The sequence below is a fragment of the Gymnoscopelus braueri genome, assembly GCF_963280865.1.
Source record: "Gymnoscopelus braueri genome assembly, chromosome: 18".
Lineage (NCBI taxonomy): Eukaryota > Metazoa > Chordata > Actinopteri > Myctophiformes > Myctophidae > Gymnoscopelus > Gymnoscopelus braueri.
Genome location: NC_137618.1, coordinates 36265726 through 36278173, shown reverse-complemented (window position 1 = coordinate 36278173; position 12448 = coordinate 36265726). Strand labels below are relative to the sequence as shown.

At 42.0% G+C, this 12448-nt stretch overlaps 2 protein-coding genes across 2 annotated transcripts in view; one reads left to right on the top strand and one right to left on the bottom strand.

Annotated features, from left to right (window-relative positions):
• The window catches only part of stk39 (serine threonine kinase 39), a 34959-nt gene extending 26493 nt beyond the window's left edge, over positions 1-8466 (top strand). The window contains exons 17-18 of the mRNA XM_080413030.1: positions 66-130; positions 6721-8466. Of these exons, the coding sequence (XP_080269156.1) occupies positions 66-130; positions 6721-6795 (140 nt within the window). The 3' untranslated portion in view covers positions 6796-8466. The remainder of the gene's footprint in view (positions 1-65; positions 131-6720) is intronic.
• A 2387-nt stretch (positions 8467-10853) lies between these two features.
• Positions 10854-11843, bottom strand: b3galt1b (UDP-Gal:betaGlcNAc beta 1,3-galactosyltransferase, polypeptide 1b; the record flags this gene model as incomplete). Its single annotated transcript, XM_080457080.1, has 1 exon — positions 10854-11843. The coding sequence occupies one exon, from the start codon at positions 11841-11843 to the stop codon at positions 10854-10856; it is 990 nt and encodes a 329-aa protein (XP_080313206.1).
• Positions 11844-12448: the final 605 nt, after the last annotated feature.

Below are 12448 nucleotides of genomic sequence, written 5' to 3'. Positions count from 1 at the left end.
TTATGCATGAATGTACAGTATGCGTGCGTGCCCTTCAGAAAGCTGTCTCTGTATTACTGTTGCAGTTGCTGCTAACCTTCAGAAGATTGTAGACGACCCAGCTACCTACAAAGTATTGACCTTTAAACTGGTGAGTTTCCAGATGATTACATTGTGCCACAACGCCTTCTGTCTTAAGATAGCCCAGTTGACCATGCATGTTTTGCTCTTATGTCAGTGAGACCAACAACCTAAAATCAGCAGTTCTCAAACGTTTTCATGTTAAGGACCCCCAAATTAACATTTATTTGGCCACAGACCCCTATCTGAAAATGTTTTGTGCCAGGGACCCCCATACAAGATTTGTGTTATTAAAATATTTCAAAAATAATTAACCCATTACAGTGCCAAGCCCCGAGTTATCCCGAGTTTTCTTTTTTTTTTTAAAGTGTTCAGAACCCAAGATATCATTATCTGAAGATTTGCAGCTCCATCCACTCTTTGTTTAACCTATAACTGAAAAAGGCTGTATCTCGCTTCCTAAGCACTTTTTTTTTTCTTTGAAAAAACAAAAAAAAAATCTGGCAAAGTTCGTAATAATTCTTTTATTTTATTGGCAGTGAAAGAGTTAAGACCTGGAACGCATCTGTGTCATTTTTTTATTTGAGCTAAAAAGGCATTATTTTACACTTTGGCTATTCAAAAATAGCAGATATACAAGCTCATAGCGTGGCACCGAGTGCCGCGCTACGAGCTTGTAGATCTGCTATTTTTGAAAAATCGTGAAAATGTGTGCAAATCTTTGAATATATATATATATTCTTTTAAAATGAACATTTTTAACTCTAATCTCTGGGGGTCTCTGGAACAAAAGGTTTAGAGATGGGGGTCAGCGGCCAAATACATATCCTTTTGGGGGTCCTTGACATGAAAAAGTTTGAGCACCACTGATATAGTAACATGTTTTTCAGAATACTGTTGGGATTTAGAGGACATTTGTAGAATCGGCTTCAGGTCTTAATGGGTTCATTAAGATTAAGTGACGCTGTGCTGTCCTCCTAATGGTGTGTCTAACCATTAATTGACAGCCAGCCAAACTCCCTTAAAACAACACAAGGAGTCAGGATGTAGCGTTCTAGCTCCAGTTTTACTGATTTGATTTGTGCATGAACAAGGAAGTAAACTGAAAATACAGAAACAAGAAACACAAAATATTCCATCAACAAACAGTCATCAGACAAGAAGATAACCTTTCAAATAATGCAACTAAGTAAATACATTTACTTACAGATAATGCTTGCGTTGGTGAAACAAGGAATAACAACATAATGCTGCAACAAACACTCATGTGCTGTCTACAAAGTGTGCTTCTGAAATTACTGAGCTTTTGCCTGTGCCTTGATTACTTGAATACACAACAGGTGCTAGTCTTTAAATTAAATACACTCATGTCAGGTGTGACCACCTCAATTACCCATCCCCCAGTCCTACTGCTGCTGCAATACCACATTAAAAACAGTAGGCGGTGCTAAGCATCAAAATAGCTGCCTGGAGGGCAGAACAGACGCGTTGTGAGCTTGTAGATCGACTATTCTCAAATAGCCTTTTTATATAGACCCAATCGCAAAGTCTGTTTACCTTTACTTCCGGGTAGACAATGCCTAAGTCCAGTGTAGTCACTGCATGTGTACAGTATGTGCATGATTAGTGGGAAGAACGCCATACTGTACACGACGTGCACGCAGGCCCGCAATGTGCACAAATATCCATTATACTCGGCTTGATGAGTGCATTAGTTTTAGTTAGAAAGTCACTCATACCGCTACATTGAATGGCTCATAATGAGAACGCAGCAGTCTGGCTGGCACGTGCGTGCAACCACTACACCCCTGTGTGCCACACACAATTATAATGATATTTATATAATTAACACGAAGTGAATGTTGTTGTTAGTGTGACATCACAGTGATTCGTCCTATAGGGTTAAAGTGTTCAAACTAATTTTTATGCTATAATTAATGTTCAATTAATTCAGCTGGGGACCCCCTGGAACCCGCCTGAGGGGGTCCCGGGCCCCACTTTGAGAACCACTGACCTAAATGTTATACATATTGTAATGTACCTAGCTAAATTTAGATTCTCCGAGGGCAGTTTCTGTATCTCAGAACTAGCCCACATCCTCGGTTTTTCCACACAGGGAAGCGTGCCGCGAGACAAACTGAAACCATCCAGTGTGCGGCAGGCCTGTGGGCAAACACAGCTTGTTGATGGGAGCAGTTGGATGAGAACAGCTAGGATTAATAGCCATGCCACACACAAGCAAATACCATTTGTAAAGACCAGTGTCCCGGTGGAAGTTTCCAACACCCGACGCGTTCAGGGCTGTACTGTATGTGTGCCTCATGTTGCTAAGCTAATAATTGGCTACACCGCAACGTTGTGGTGTAGCTACAGTATGGTTCGGACCAACGTTTGAATTGTTTTGCAGATTACAGCAATGGTTAGATGAGTGTACTCAGTGGTGTAAAGTAACTAAGTACATTTACTCAAGTACTGTACTTGAGTACAATTTTGAGGTACTTTTACTTTACTGGAGTATTTCCAATTGTCTATACTTTTACTTCTTCTCCACTACATCTCAGAGGCAAATATTGTACTTTTACTCCACTACAATTATTTGAAAACTTTAGTTACTTTGCAGATATAAATGATTACATTATAAAACATACATTAACCACTTTAGCCCTATTTTATACCGAGGCTATTTGAAAATAGCCGATCTACAAGCTCGTTGTGAGCTTGTAGGTCTGCTATTTTCAAACATTTTAGTACTTTCAATTTTGGTACTTTAAGTAAATTTTGATACCAATACATTTGTACTTTTAGTACAAGTAAATTTAGAAATTGCAGTATTGATACTTTTACTTAAGTAAAACATTTGAGTACTTTTTCCACCACTGAGTGTACTGTAGTGACAAACAATGCAGGATAGATCATTTTATACTTTATTTGTCCTCAAGGAATTATTTTCCCCAGTAGGTGCGTTCATAACGCAAATACATGAGACATACCGAATTGTACAGCATCATACAAAATACACAATTTCCAGGAGCACTTAATTACACGGGTCACACAACGGAGGCATGGATTCTACTACGTTTTCTTCTGTTGCTTGATAAGTGTCTTTTCCTCACATTCACCTCTGTATGGCATTGACAACCTCGGCATGTAAAAGGCAATGCAAACTCTGAGACAATACTCCGTGCATGGAGAGTGTTGCAGCAGCAGCAGCAGCAGCAGCGTTTCTGGAGTTGTGGGTAAACAACATCTGTGTGTCAGGTTACAGTACATCTCATTCTGACCTTTCTGCCATGTTCGTCTCATCAGCAGCTGGCGAATGTCACAGGTGGAGGGATCTTAGGAGAGCCAGGCTGCAGCTGTAGGCTCAGGCTTGCTATATAGATATAAACACTCTATGTCTTTCATACCGTCGCTGTTGGGCAAACATCTTGCATGTCCAAAATGCTTTACTTTTCAGGAAATGGGAAAAAGACTAAATTTCAATTGATCCAATGTGATATTTAGTCACACGTTTTCATCGGTTACAAAATGAATAAAACCCACAGACACACTTTAACCACATTTACTTTCACTTAAAATTAATGTTTAAAAAATAGCAAAATTAGCCGATCTACAAGCTCACAACACGTCGTTATGAGCTTGTAGATCTGCTATTTTTTGACACTCAGAAGGAAATACATGGTTTCTGCACGACAACGACAACATGTGTGACCACTACTATAAAATCCGCGCTGCCATCCAGCACTCGATCCGGTTCCCATGCAGACCCCTCACCCAAAAGAAGAATTATGTCTGCGGCGTCACACAAAACCCAGACATAGAGAATAATTATCCTCGCTTGGAGAACAATACATAAATTGTCACTGGGAAGATTTAAGGTGTAGGTGGCAGCAGAGCAGCTTTTATGGCGAGAGGTCACAGCATTCGCGGTAAGCTTTCTAAGAAGGACTAGATCGGTGCTTCTCAACCTTTTTAAGTTCTGGTCCACCATCATATTTCGATCTACAAGCTCACAACGCGTCGCAGCGCGTGTTGTGAGCTAGTAGATCTGCTATTTATAATCACTAAAAAGCATTATTTTACACATTGGCTATTAAAAAATAGCAGATATACAAGCTCATAGCGCGGCACCGAGTGCCGCGCTATGAGCTTGTAGTTCTGCTATTTTTGAAAAATCGTGAAAATGTGTGCAAATCTTTGAATATATATATTTTTAAAGCAAGCATTTTTAACTCAAATCTTTGCTTCTGGGGGGTCCCTGGAACAACATATTTTTGAGATGGGGGTCGGCGGCCAAATGCATATAATTTCGGGGGTCCTTGACATGAAAAAGTTTGAGAACCACTGACATAGAAACATAGGCTTTTCAGAAAACTGTTAGGATTTAAAAGACATTTGTAGAATCGGCCTCAGGTCTTAATGGGTTAAGGTATAATATACATAAAATAAAAAAACATGTTCCCAGAGACCACTTGTAATTTTGCCCTGGACCGCTAGTGGTCGGTGGACCACTGCTTGAGTCATGGTGGACTAGATTCCACTACGGGCTGCTCAGTGCTGCATAATATCCATCAGACACCCTGGAGGGTTGGAGAGCGACTCACTGATCAGGTGTAAATTGCTGGAGGGCCCGGCAGGCATCAGGCTACTGACTCACGCTCTGACTCTTTCACAGGGGGATGGATGGCTGAGTGAAAAAGTGATATCGATCGGCTTTCGGGGACCACTCAGACAAATCTGAATGCGCGTTGCCTGTAACACGGCCTCTGTGAGAAGCAACCGAGCAGTATAATTAGTTTAAAATGTAGCAAGACAATGCAGTCACTGGAAGGTGAAACTGTCAATAAAATAAAGGTTGTATTTTGTCAAAGTTTAGAGGGTGAACTAAGCTAGATTTTAGCGGCAAGCCGCTCTAAAGAACTCATCTCGTAGCTATTTCTTTGCCAACTTTGAAAGTTTGTTTTCCTATTTATGGAACATGTTACGCTCATAAAGATAAAATAATCCTGTTGGCTACAGTATAGTACAGTAGGTCACCTAAACCTTAGAAATGCATTAAATAAGAAGATTGTTTGAATTGAATTACTCCTGGGGCATCTGGGTGGCGCAGAGGTAAAGTTCCTGCTCACCGCACATGGATACTGCGGTTTGATTTCTCTACGGCTTGGTCGGGCGTCCCAACAAATACAATTGGTCGTGTTTGTGGGTGAGACGCTGGCAGGGGAGGGCATTCTTTGTCGCTGCACTAGAAACTCCTAAAGGTTGGTGTTAGGCCACCTGTTCAGCAGGCAGTGAAACTGGGAGGGATTGGCTAAATTTGGGAGAAAAAACCAACTTCATTACTTTGAACATCTGTATTTTATGTAGAGTTCTCCATGGGCCGGAAAATTTAAGCCCGGCCTAGCCAATGCCCGAATGAGTTGAAGCCCGAGCAGAGCCCGTTCAGAACATACATTAATCAGTCCGACCCGGCCCGAATCCCCCCCTCCCCCCCCCCATGAGATTATTAATACCCGAATCGGCTGCGCGTCGGCAGAGGTTTAAATCACATAGCGCTATTGGACGAGCGCGATGCGTCACATAATAATGCACGCGAGAGAGAAAGCGAAAGAGAGAATGGGAGAGAAATAGACTGTGACATTATAGTCACATCTAATCAACTTCTAGTAGCTGAGTAAGTTAGCTATTTGAGCAGTGTGGCTCCGTGTAGTGGACAATCATGCATGCACGTAAAATTCCACGATATAAAAACATCTCACCGGTCAGTCACCACCACAAGTATGAACAGACGATCAAAAAAGATTGGTACTGTACTTCCACAATGCATCGTTTTTACGTCGTATAAACGTGTATTTGAGTGAGACAATTTAATTAATCAATCATCAGTTCGTCTTCCCCTACAGCATCATGGCAGCCCTCAGTAGCTAGACTTGTTTAAATTGCCGGCCCGAACTCGTCGGGGTCGGGTGCGGGCTGAAATTGAGAATTCAGTAACCTTTATTTAACCAGGAGAAAACCCATTGACATTAAAAAAAATCTATTTTCCAAGGGAGACCTGGGAATCCTGAAGAACTGATAGCCTGTTCTAACCTGTTCTAGAAACTGTTGTGATGTCTCCAGGATCAGAGACTTAGATACAAAAGAAAACGATACTGTACTTTTCCAGGCTGATTTCAAAGTTTCAGAATGTAAGACCAAACGGTTCAAAAAAGTCCTTAATCCCTGAAACAATAAGCTTACCACAGTAAGTAGGTTGAATCCATTGGCTAATCCCAGTTGTTACAGTACAGCTGTTCCGCGGATGTTGGAGGATTAGGTTCTGCTGATGGAAGCGAGAGTCACAGGATGTGACCTGAACCCCCTGTACCGTATACAGTGTTGCCAGATTCTGTGAGAGAAACAAGCAACCAGGTCTAGGAAAACCAGCCCAAAAGAAGCGACCATGGGCCACATGAGCACTTTTAACATATACATCAGCTATTTTCAAATAGCAGATCTACAAGCTTACAACGCGTCGCATCGCGACGCGTTGTAAGCTTGTGGATCGGCTATTTTCAAATAAAATCTTGCGGGGAAATTATAATAAGCAGATCTGGCAACCCTGACTGTATGACTGTTAACCCTCTGTGACCCCACCGATGCCTTTTCTCCGCATTTCAGATTTCCGGCTGTGACGACACAGAGATCCCAGATGAAGTGAAGCTCATCGGCTTCGCCCAGCTTAGCCTTAGCTGATGCACTCTTTTCGTGGCTGAAGCAGGTGAAGACGGAGGACGGTTCAGGGGCAGACTGAGGACTGAGGAAGCTACCCCTGCCACAACCCTTCACGACGACCCCCCCCTCTCCCAACACCCACCCCGCGACGAACACACACATTAGCCTTCCCTCTCACTTGCCCCCCCGAGGCCAGACTCTTGCCAAGTCACAGCTCCAATCCCCCCCCCCCGCTCCCTGCACACTGCCCCTCTGCTGCCGTTAACCCTATACCACCTTACAACATTCCACCGCCCAGCGCAGCGCACAACCCAGGGTATAAGGCCCAAGGAAACTAAAGATGTACTCAGGTGGTGAAAGCAGGTGATTAAGATGTAGCTTTGGATGTGTATTATTATTATTATTATATATTTTATTTTGTTTTAAAGGAATTCTCCAGTGTCCGAAATTAATTAAAATTAATGGATTTGTCACTTTAAATGTTTCAAAACGTCACAAAAACGTTGAGATTACATATATAATATACCGGCTAAGAAAAATGTTTCTCAATGTTTCCGAACGTGGAGCTTTGCTGTCTGAGCCTACAATACCCAGAATTCACTGTAAGGGCGTGGTTCTTGACACCATTGCCCCCTAGTTGCAGAGGAGGGAATGACTGTAGTTCTGCAGCGCTTTAGATTGGGCTGCCTTGGCGATACAGAGAGCGTTGATGGGCTCAGCACAGTATTATTACTCCTACTGATGAAGCCACGAAGAAAAACAGTGGAGTATTCCTTTAAATGATGTTACCTCTGCATCCAGCCAAGCTCTTATTATTTATTGAAACGAGAATGTATTTTGTTTGTTTCCTTGCACTGTTCTGTTGCCACAGTGAAAACCAAATTTGTTTTCCAGACCCACTTATTTGAGATGTTCCCCCGGTCTGTGTTTCATCCTGCGTTCAGAATGTAAAAAAATATTTTATTTAAAAGAAAAAAAGCACATTTTCATAATATAATGAATGTCTTAAAAGAGAGTGAAATATACTACTGTGTAAATGTATGCCCGTGACAAGAAGGGATGATTGTTGCTTTAGTAACTAAAGTTTAGTTGACAGGAAAAACGAGACCTGAGTGATCCCATGTATAATTTGCGAATCATTCCAATGACAGTGTTGATGCTTCAAGGTGCCTTGTTCATTTTTCTGTGCCTAAAAACAAAGTAGGTAATGAGTGAGACCACGAAGAGCAGAACCTGCTTATAACCATTTCAAACAACATAAAATTCCAGCAGTTGATACAGTTCAAAATACTCTATCCTTCTCAAGTTAAGAGGACATGGTATAAAACATGTTTGGGCAGAGTATATGCACCTGACAAGCTAATGCTTAGCCCTGGGAGTAGATTCTAAATGGTATGCTTGTACCATTTGATAAATGTCACCTAAACCATAACAGAGCCTCTATTATGTAATCAGCTTTGGCTGATGCGGTCTCAGCAACCGAGCTAGCAGACAAATTCATAGACAATTTCTACTATCTGTTCTGTCTTACTGCACTACAATAACCCCCCACCCACCCACACACACCCACACACGCACACACACACACACACACACACACACACACACACACACACACACACACACACACACACACACACACACACACACACACACACACACACACACACACACACACACACACACACACACTCGTAGTAGTAACTAAAATGTACTGTATGACAATGTATCTGCAGATGAAACCAAAAGGCAACTACTGAAAGGTTCACGAGCCATTTGTTAGTCCAAACAAGTCCAGTAGGTCTAAATTATTTTTTCAGTACTGAAGTAGTGGATTTAACTTGTACTAAATTCTTTATTTTGAGAGGTAAGTTATTTGTGTTTTCTATGTACAGTATGTATGCCATGTCAGCATATTATCCCTGTTCTCTCTATGTAATCAGCCAATTTCAAATTTCTGCCTAGGAGCAACAAATAAAGAATTGCTATTATTAAAACAAGTATGCATGGCCTATTTGGGTATTGATTGAACACATGGTGAAGTTACTGTATGTTATCAAAATACAGCTAGTTTTTGCTTGAAATTGGCCTCTTTCTCATAGTATTTGAAATAATTGGCTAAACATGAGAAGAACCTGAGACTAACAAAATCGTTCCTTTTGAGGGAATTGGAGAAAGACAACAAGTAAAAGGCATATAGTTTAACTTTTAATACAAGTATGTGTTTTTTAATATAAAAACATACAATATAACAACAATCCCTTCTGGGATAGATGCTTTCACAGTAAATGTCACAATAGCTTATAATACTAGAAACTTAAGAAAACATTTGAAATCAAAACATGGCCATTTAAAGCCATTCACATTCTAGAAAATATAAAAGTTTTTTCCCCCCATTATTTCAACAGCAGTTCTTCAGTAAGTACTGATATGCAAATACTAATGATAATACATCCACTCTTGAACGGCCTTTGTTACAGTATGGAAATACTTGCACAACATGATACTGTAGGTCTATTGATGCACAGCGATGTTGATGAGCAGAAACAGCTGTTGACATGAAGCATACATTAGTAAGAACAGTAGCTGATTTAATGAGAAGCAAGAAGCCGACAGATAATTAGCCCTAGGAAAATAACCCCAAAATGGGAAATTAATTGCATCTACAGTAAATGCAAAGATCATTTACAGAAGCTGACTCTTGTCAGAAACAAGAGGCAGCGACATGTAAACGAAAAGAACAAGCAAATTCATATAATGATTGAAACAGTGAAATGTTTAGCGTTTTCCTCCACTGCTACTGTCCAACAAAGACGAAATGATGAAATGACGACTGCAAGCTAAATTGAATAATGAAAATTACATTTCATTTTGGCCTAAAATATTTCATTATCATAATTTTGCAGCGTTAGCTATTTTCAGCTTTATTTCCTGACTTCTCAACAGTCCTTGAAAATGGTCAAGGGTTGGGGGAGCAATGGAGCATGATGTGGATGAGGTTCTGGTTTGAAGTTAGATTGGATTCAGCCATGTTCTCCAGCCATAACAAAATACCATTATTTTAATATAGTATTGTTACTTTTAACCACTTTAACCCTATATAGTTTGTTGCACATCAAATAGTGAAAACAGCTGATCTACAAGAGAGCTTTTAGATCTGTATATTTCTGCAGAATGTTTGCCTATTATGATGACACGCCCAGAATAGGGACGCTAGGGTTCATGTGGTTAAAATGCATATATCTCAAATATAATGATCGATTTAAAAGTGGACTTTTAGAACATTGTATTTGAGGTGGTCCATTTCGAGGTGTAGCCCAGAATAACCACACCTTGTTTTTGTCGGACAAATAGATAAATGAACGAAAAGAAAAGACATGAGAGGAAGTGCTTTTCCAAGCCTATGCCCTCATTAACGATTATGATTATTATGGGACCAGCAGCACTGACACACAGACAGATGTTCAGCTAAAAATGGCTGTGACAAAGCAACAGCCTGAGCGTCAACTCTGAAATTGTGAAAATGGACCCGCAATGGACCCACTTTAACACTTTCAACTGACGCTCAGGATTTTCGCTGTGCATGAAACAGAAACTTAGAAAAGCCCTCACAATTTTAACCCATTAAGACCTGGAACGCATCTGTGTCATTTTTAGATTTGAGCAAAAAAGCATTATTTTACACTTTGGCTATTCAAAAATAGCAGATATACAAGCTCATAGCGCGGCGCCGAGTGCCGCGCTATGAGCTTGTAGATCTGCTATTTTTGAAAAATCGAATTATATTTTTTAAAGCAAACATTTGTAATTCAAATCATTGCTCCTGGGGGGTCCCTGGAACAAAATATTTTAAGATGGGGGTCCGCGGCCAAATACATATAATTTTGGGGGTCCTTGACATGAAAAAGTTTGAGAACCACTGAAAGCAACATAGGTTTTTTTTTATCAAAAAACTGTTAGGATTTAGAAGACATTTTGTAGAATCGGCTTCAGGTCTTAATGGGGTACAATTCTTACAATATTCTGCAGTGAGCTAAAGGTAGAATGGAAAAACAGAAGTGGGCGTTCCCCCATGCCTCTTAACATCTCAGGTGCTTCTTGCTGGACATGTCGTTCCAAATGCGATGCATCTCCTCTGGGGGAATCTGGTGGACGGTGATAACGCGCCGGTACCGGCACAGACTGTAGGCCATTTTCCAGTGATTAAAACCGCTGTTCTGATAAGGGTGAATACCCAGCTTGCGCAAGCACAGTCCCACGTACACGTCCTCCAGGTGCAGCAGCCTGGTGTGCTGCGAGGTCTTATAGATCGACTCCGCCACGTCCGTGGAGAACACGTAGCCCGTGCCCGAGCAGAACGGCGGGTACCTGCTGTCCGGATACAGGTCTCTGGACATGTACCACTTGCTGCGCATGTCTCTGATGGGCCCGCCGTTGATCACGTAGCCCGTGAAGTACCGCCGCCGCGGCTTGGTGGTGGGCTTCAGCAGCTTGTAGATCAGGTTGTCCATGTTGACGTAGATGTCGCTGTCGGTCTTCAGGACGTACTGGGCCTTGGGGCAGAAGGTGGTCACCCAGCGCATGCCCATCATGGTCTTGAGGGTGAGGTTGTGGTACGAGTCGACGAAGTCCTCCACCACGATGTCGTGGAAGATCTGGCTCTCCTGCTCCACCATCTCGTTGAGGACGTCCTCGGTGTTGCGGCCCAGCAGGAAGACGGTGAGGATGCGGACGTCGCTGTAGACGCTCTCGTCGCCCCAGGTCTCGCGGATGGCCTGGCGGGCGTCGAACTCCTTGTGCGTGGTGCTGATCAGGATGACGAGGAAGGGCGCGACGGCGTCGCACTTGTGGGGCTCGTTGATGACGAACTCGAAGGCGTGCGGGTTGAGGGGGCGAGTGCGGATGTTGCTGAAGGTGTCGTTTTTCGGGGGTTGTTTCACAGTCTTCCGTATAGGCACGTAGATCTGCCCGACGTACGTGGACGTCGGGCGGGATATGCTCAGGTACCACAGTGCACTCGCCCAGCAGACCACTGTCAACAGGTACAGACATGAGACCTTTGAAGGCATTATGCTGTATTTAGGTGTGTTTTAATGTGATGGATCTTATAAGGCTTTGCTTCCATTAGCAATCTCTCTCCCAGCGAGGCAGCGTTAAGCTGCTCCAACGTGCAGCTTGACATTAATTGTCAGTAATGGATTGCTTCAGAGAGAAGAGATGCCCGTCTTCCTTTTTTTTTTGAATGCACAGTAGTTTATATCTGTATGGGCGTCCAATTCCTCCTGCAGACAGTCCCGCTCCTCCATTTAAATCTGTAAGAGAGAGAGAGGGAGAAGGAGAGAGAGAGAGAGAGACAGACAGAGAGAGAGAGAGAGAGAGAGAGAGAGAGAGAGAGAGAGAGAGAGAGAGAGAGAGAGAGAGAGAGAGAGAGAGAGAGAGAGAGAGAGAGAGAGAGAGAGATTAATTAATTAATATACAAAAACCTTAATACATTCAGGAGACAGAGAAAACAAATTAGTTTGCTTTTAAGAAAAAGTTTAAAAAAAAAGAAAATAAGTACTGTTAAACCTTTAAATTAAATGAAACAAAAAAACAATCACAATCACCTCATGCATTTTTTGTATCAATAACTACAGCATTATACTTTCATAAAAATAACGTTGTACTGCCTCTG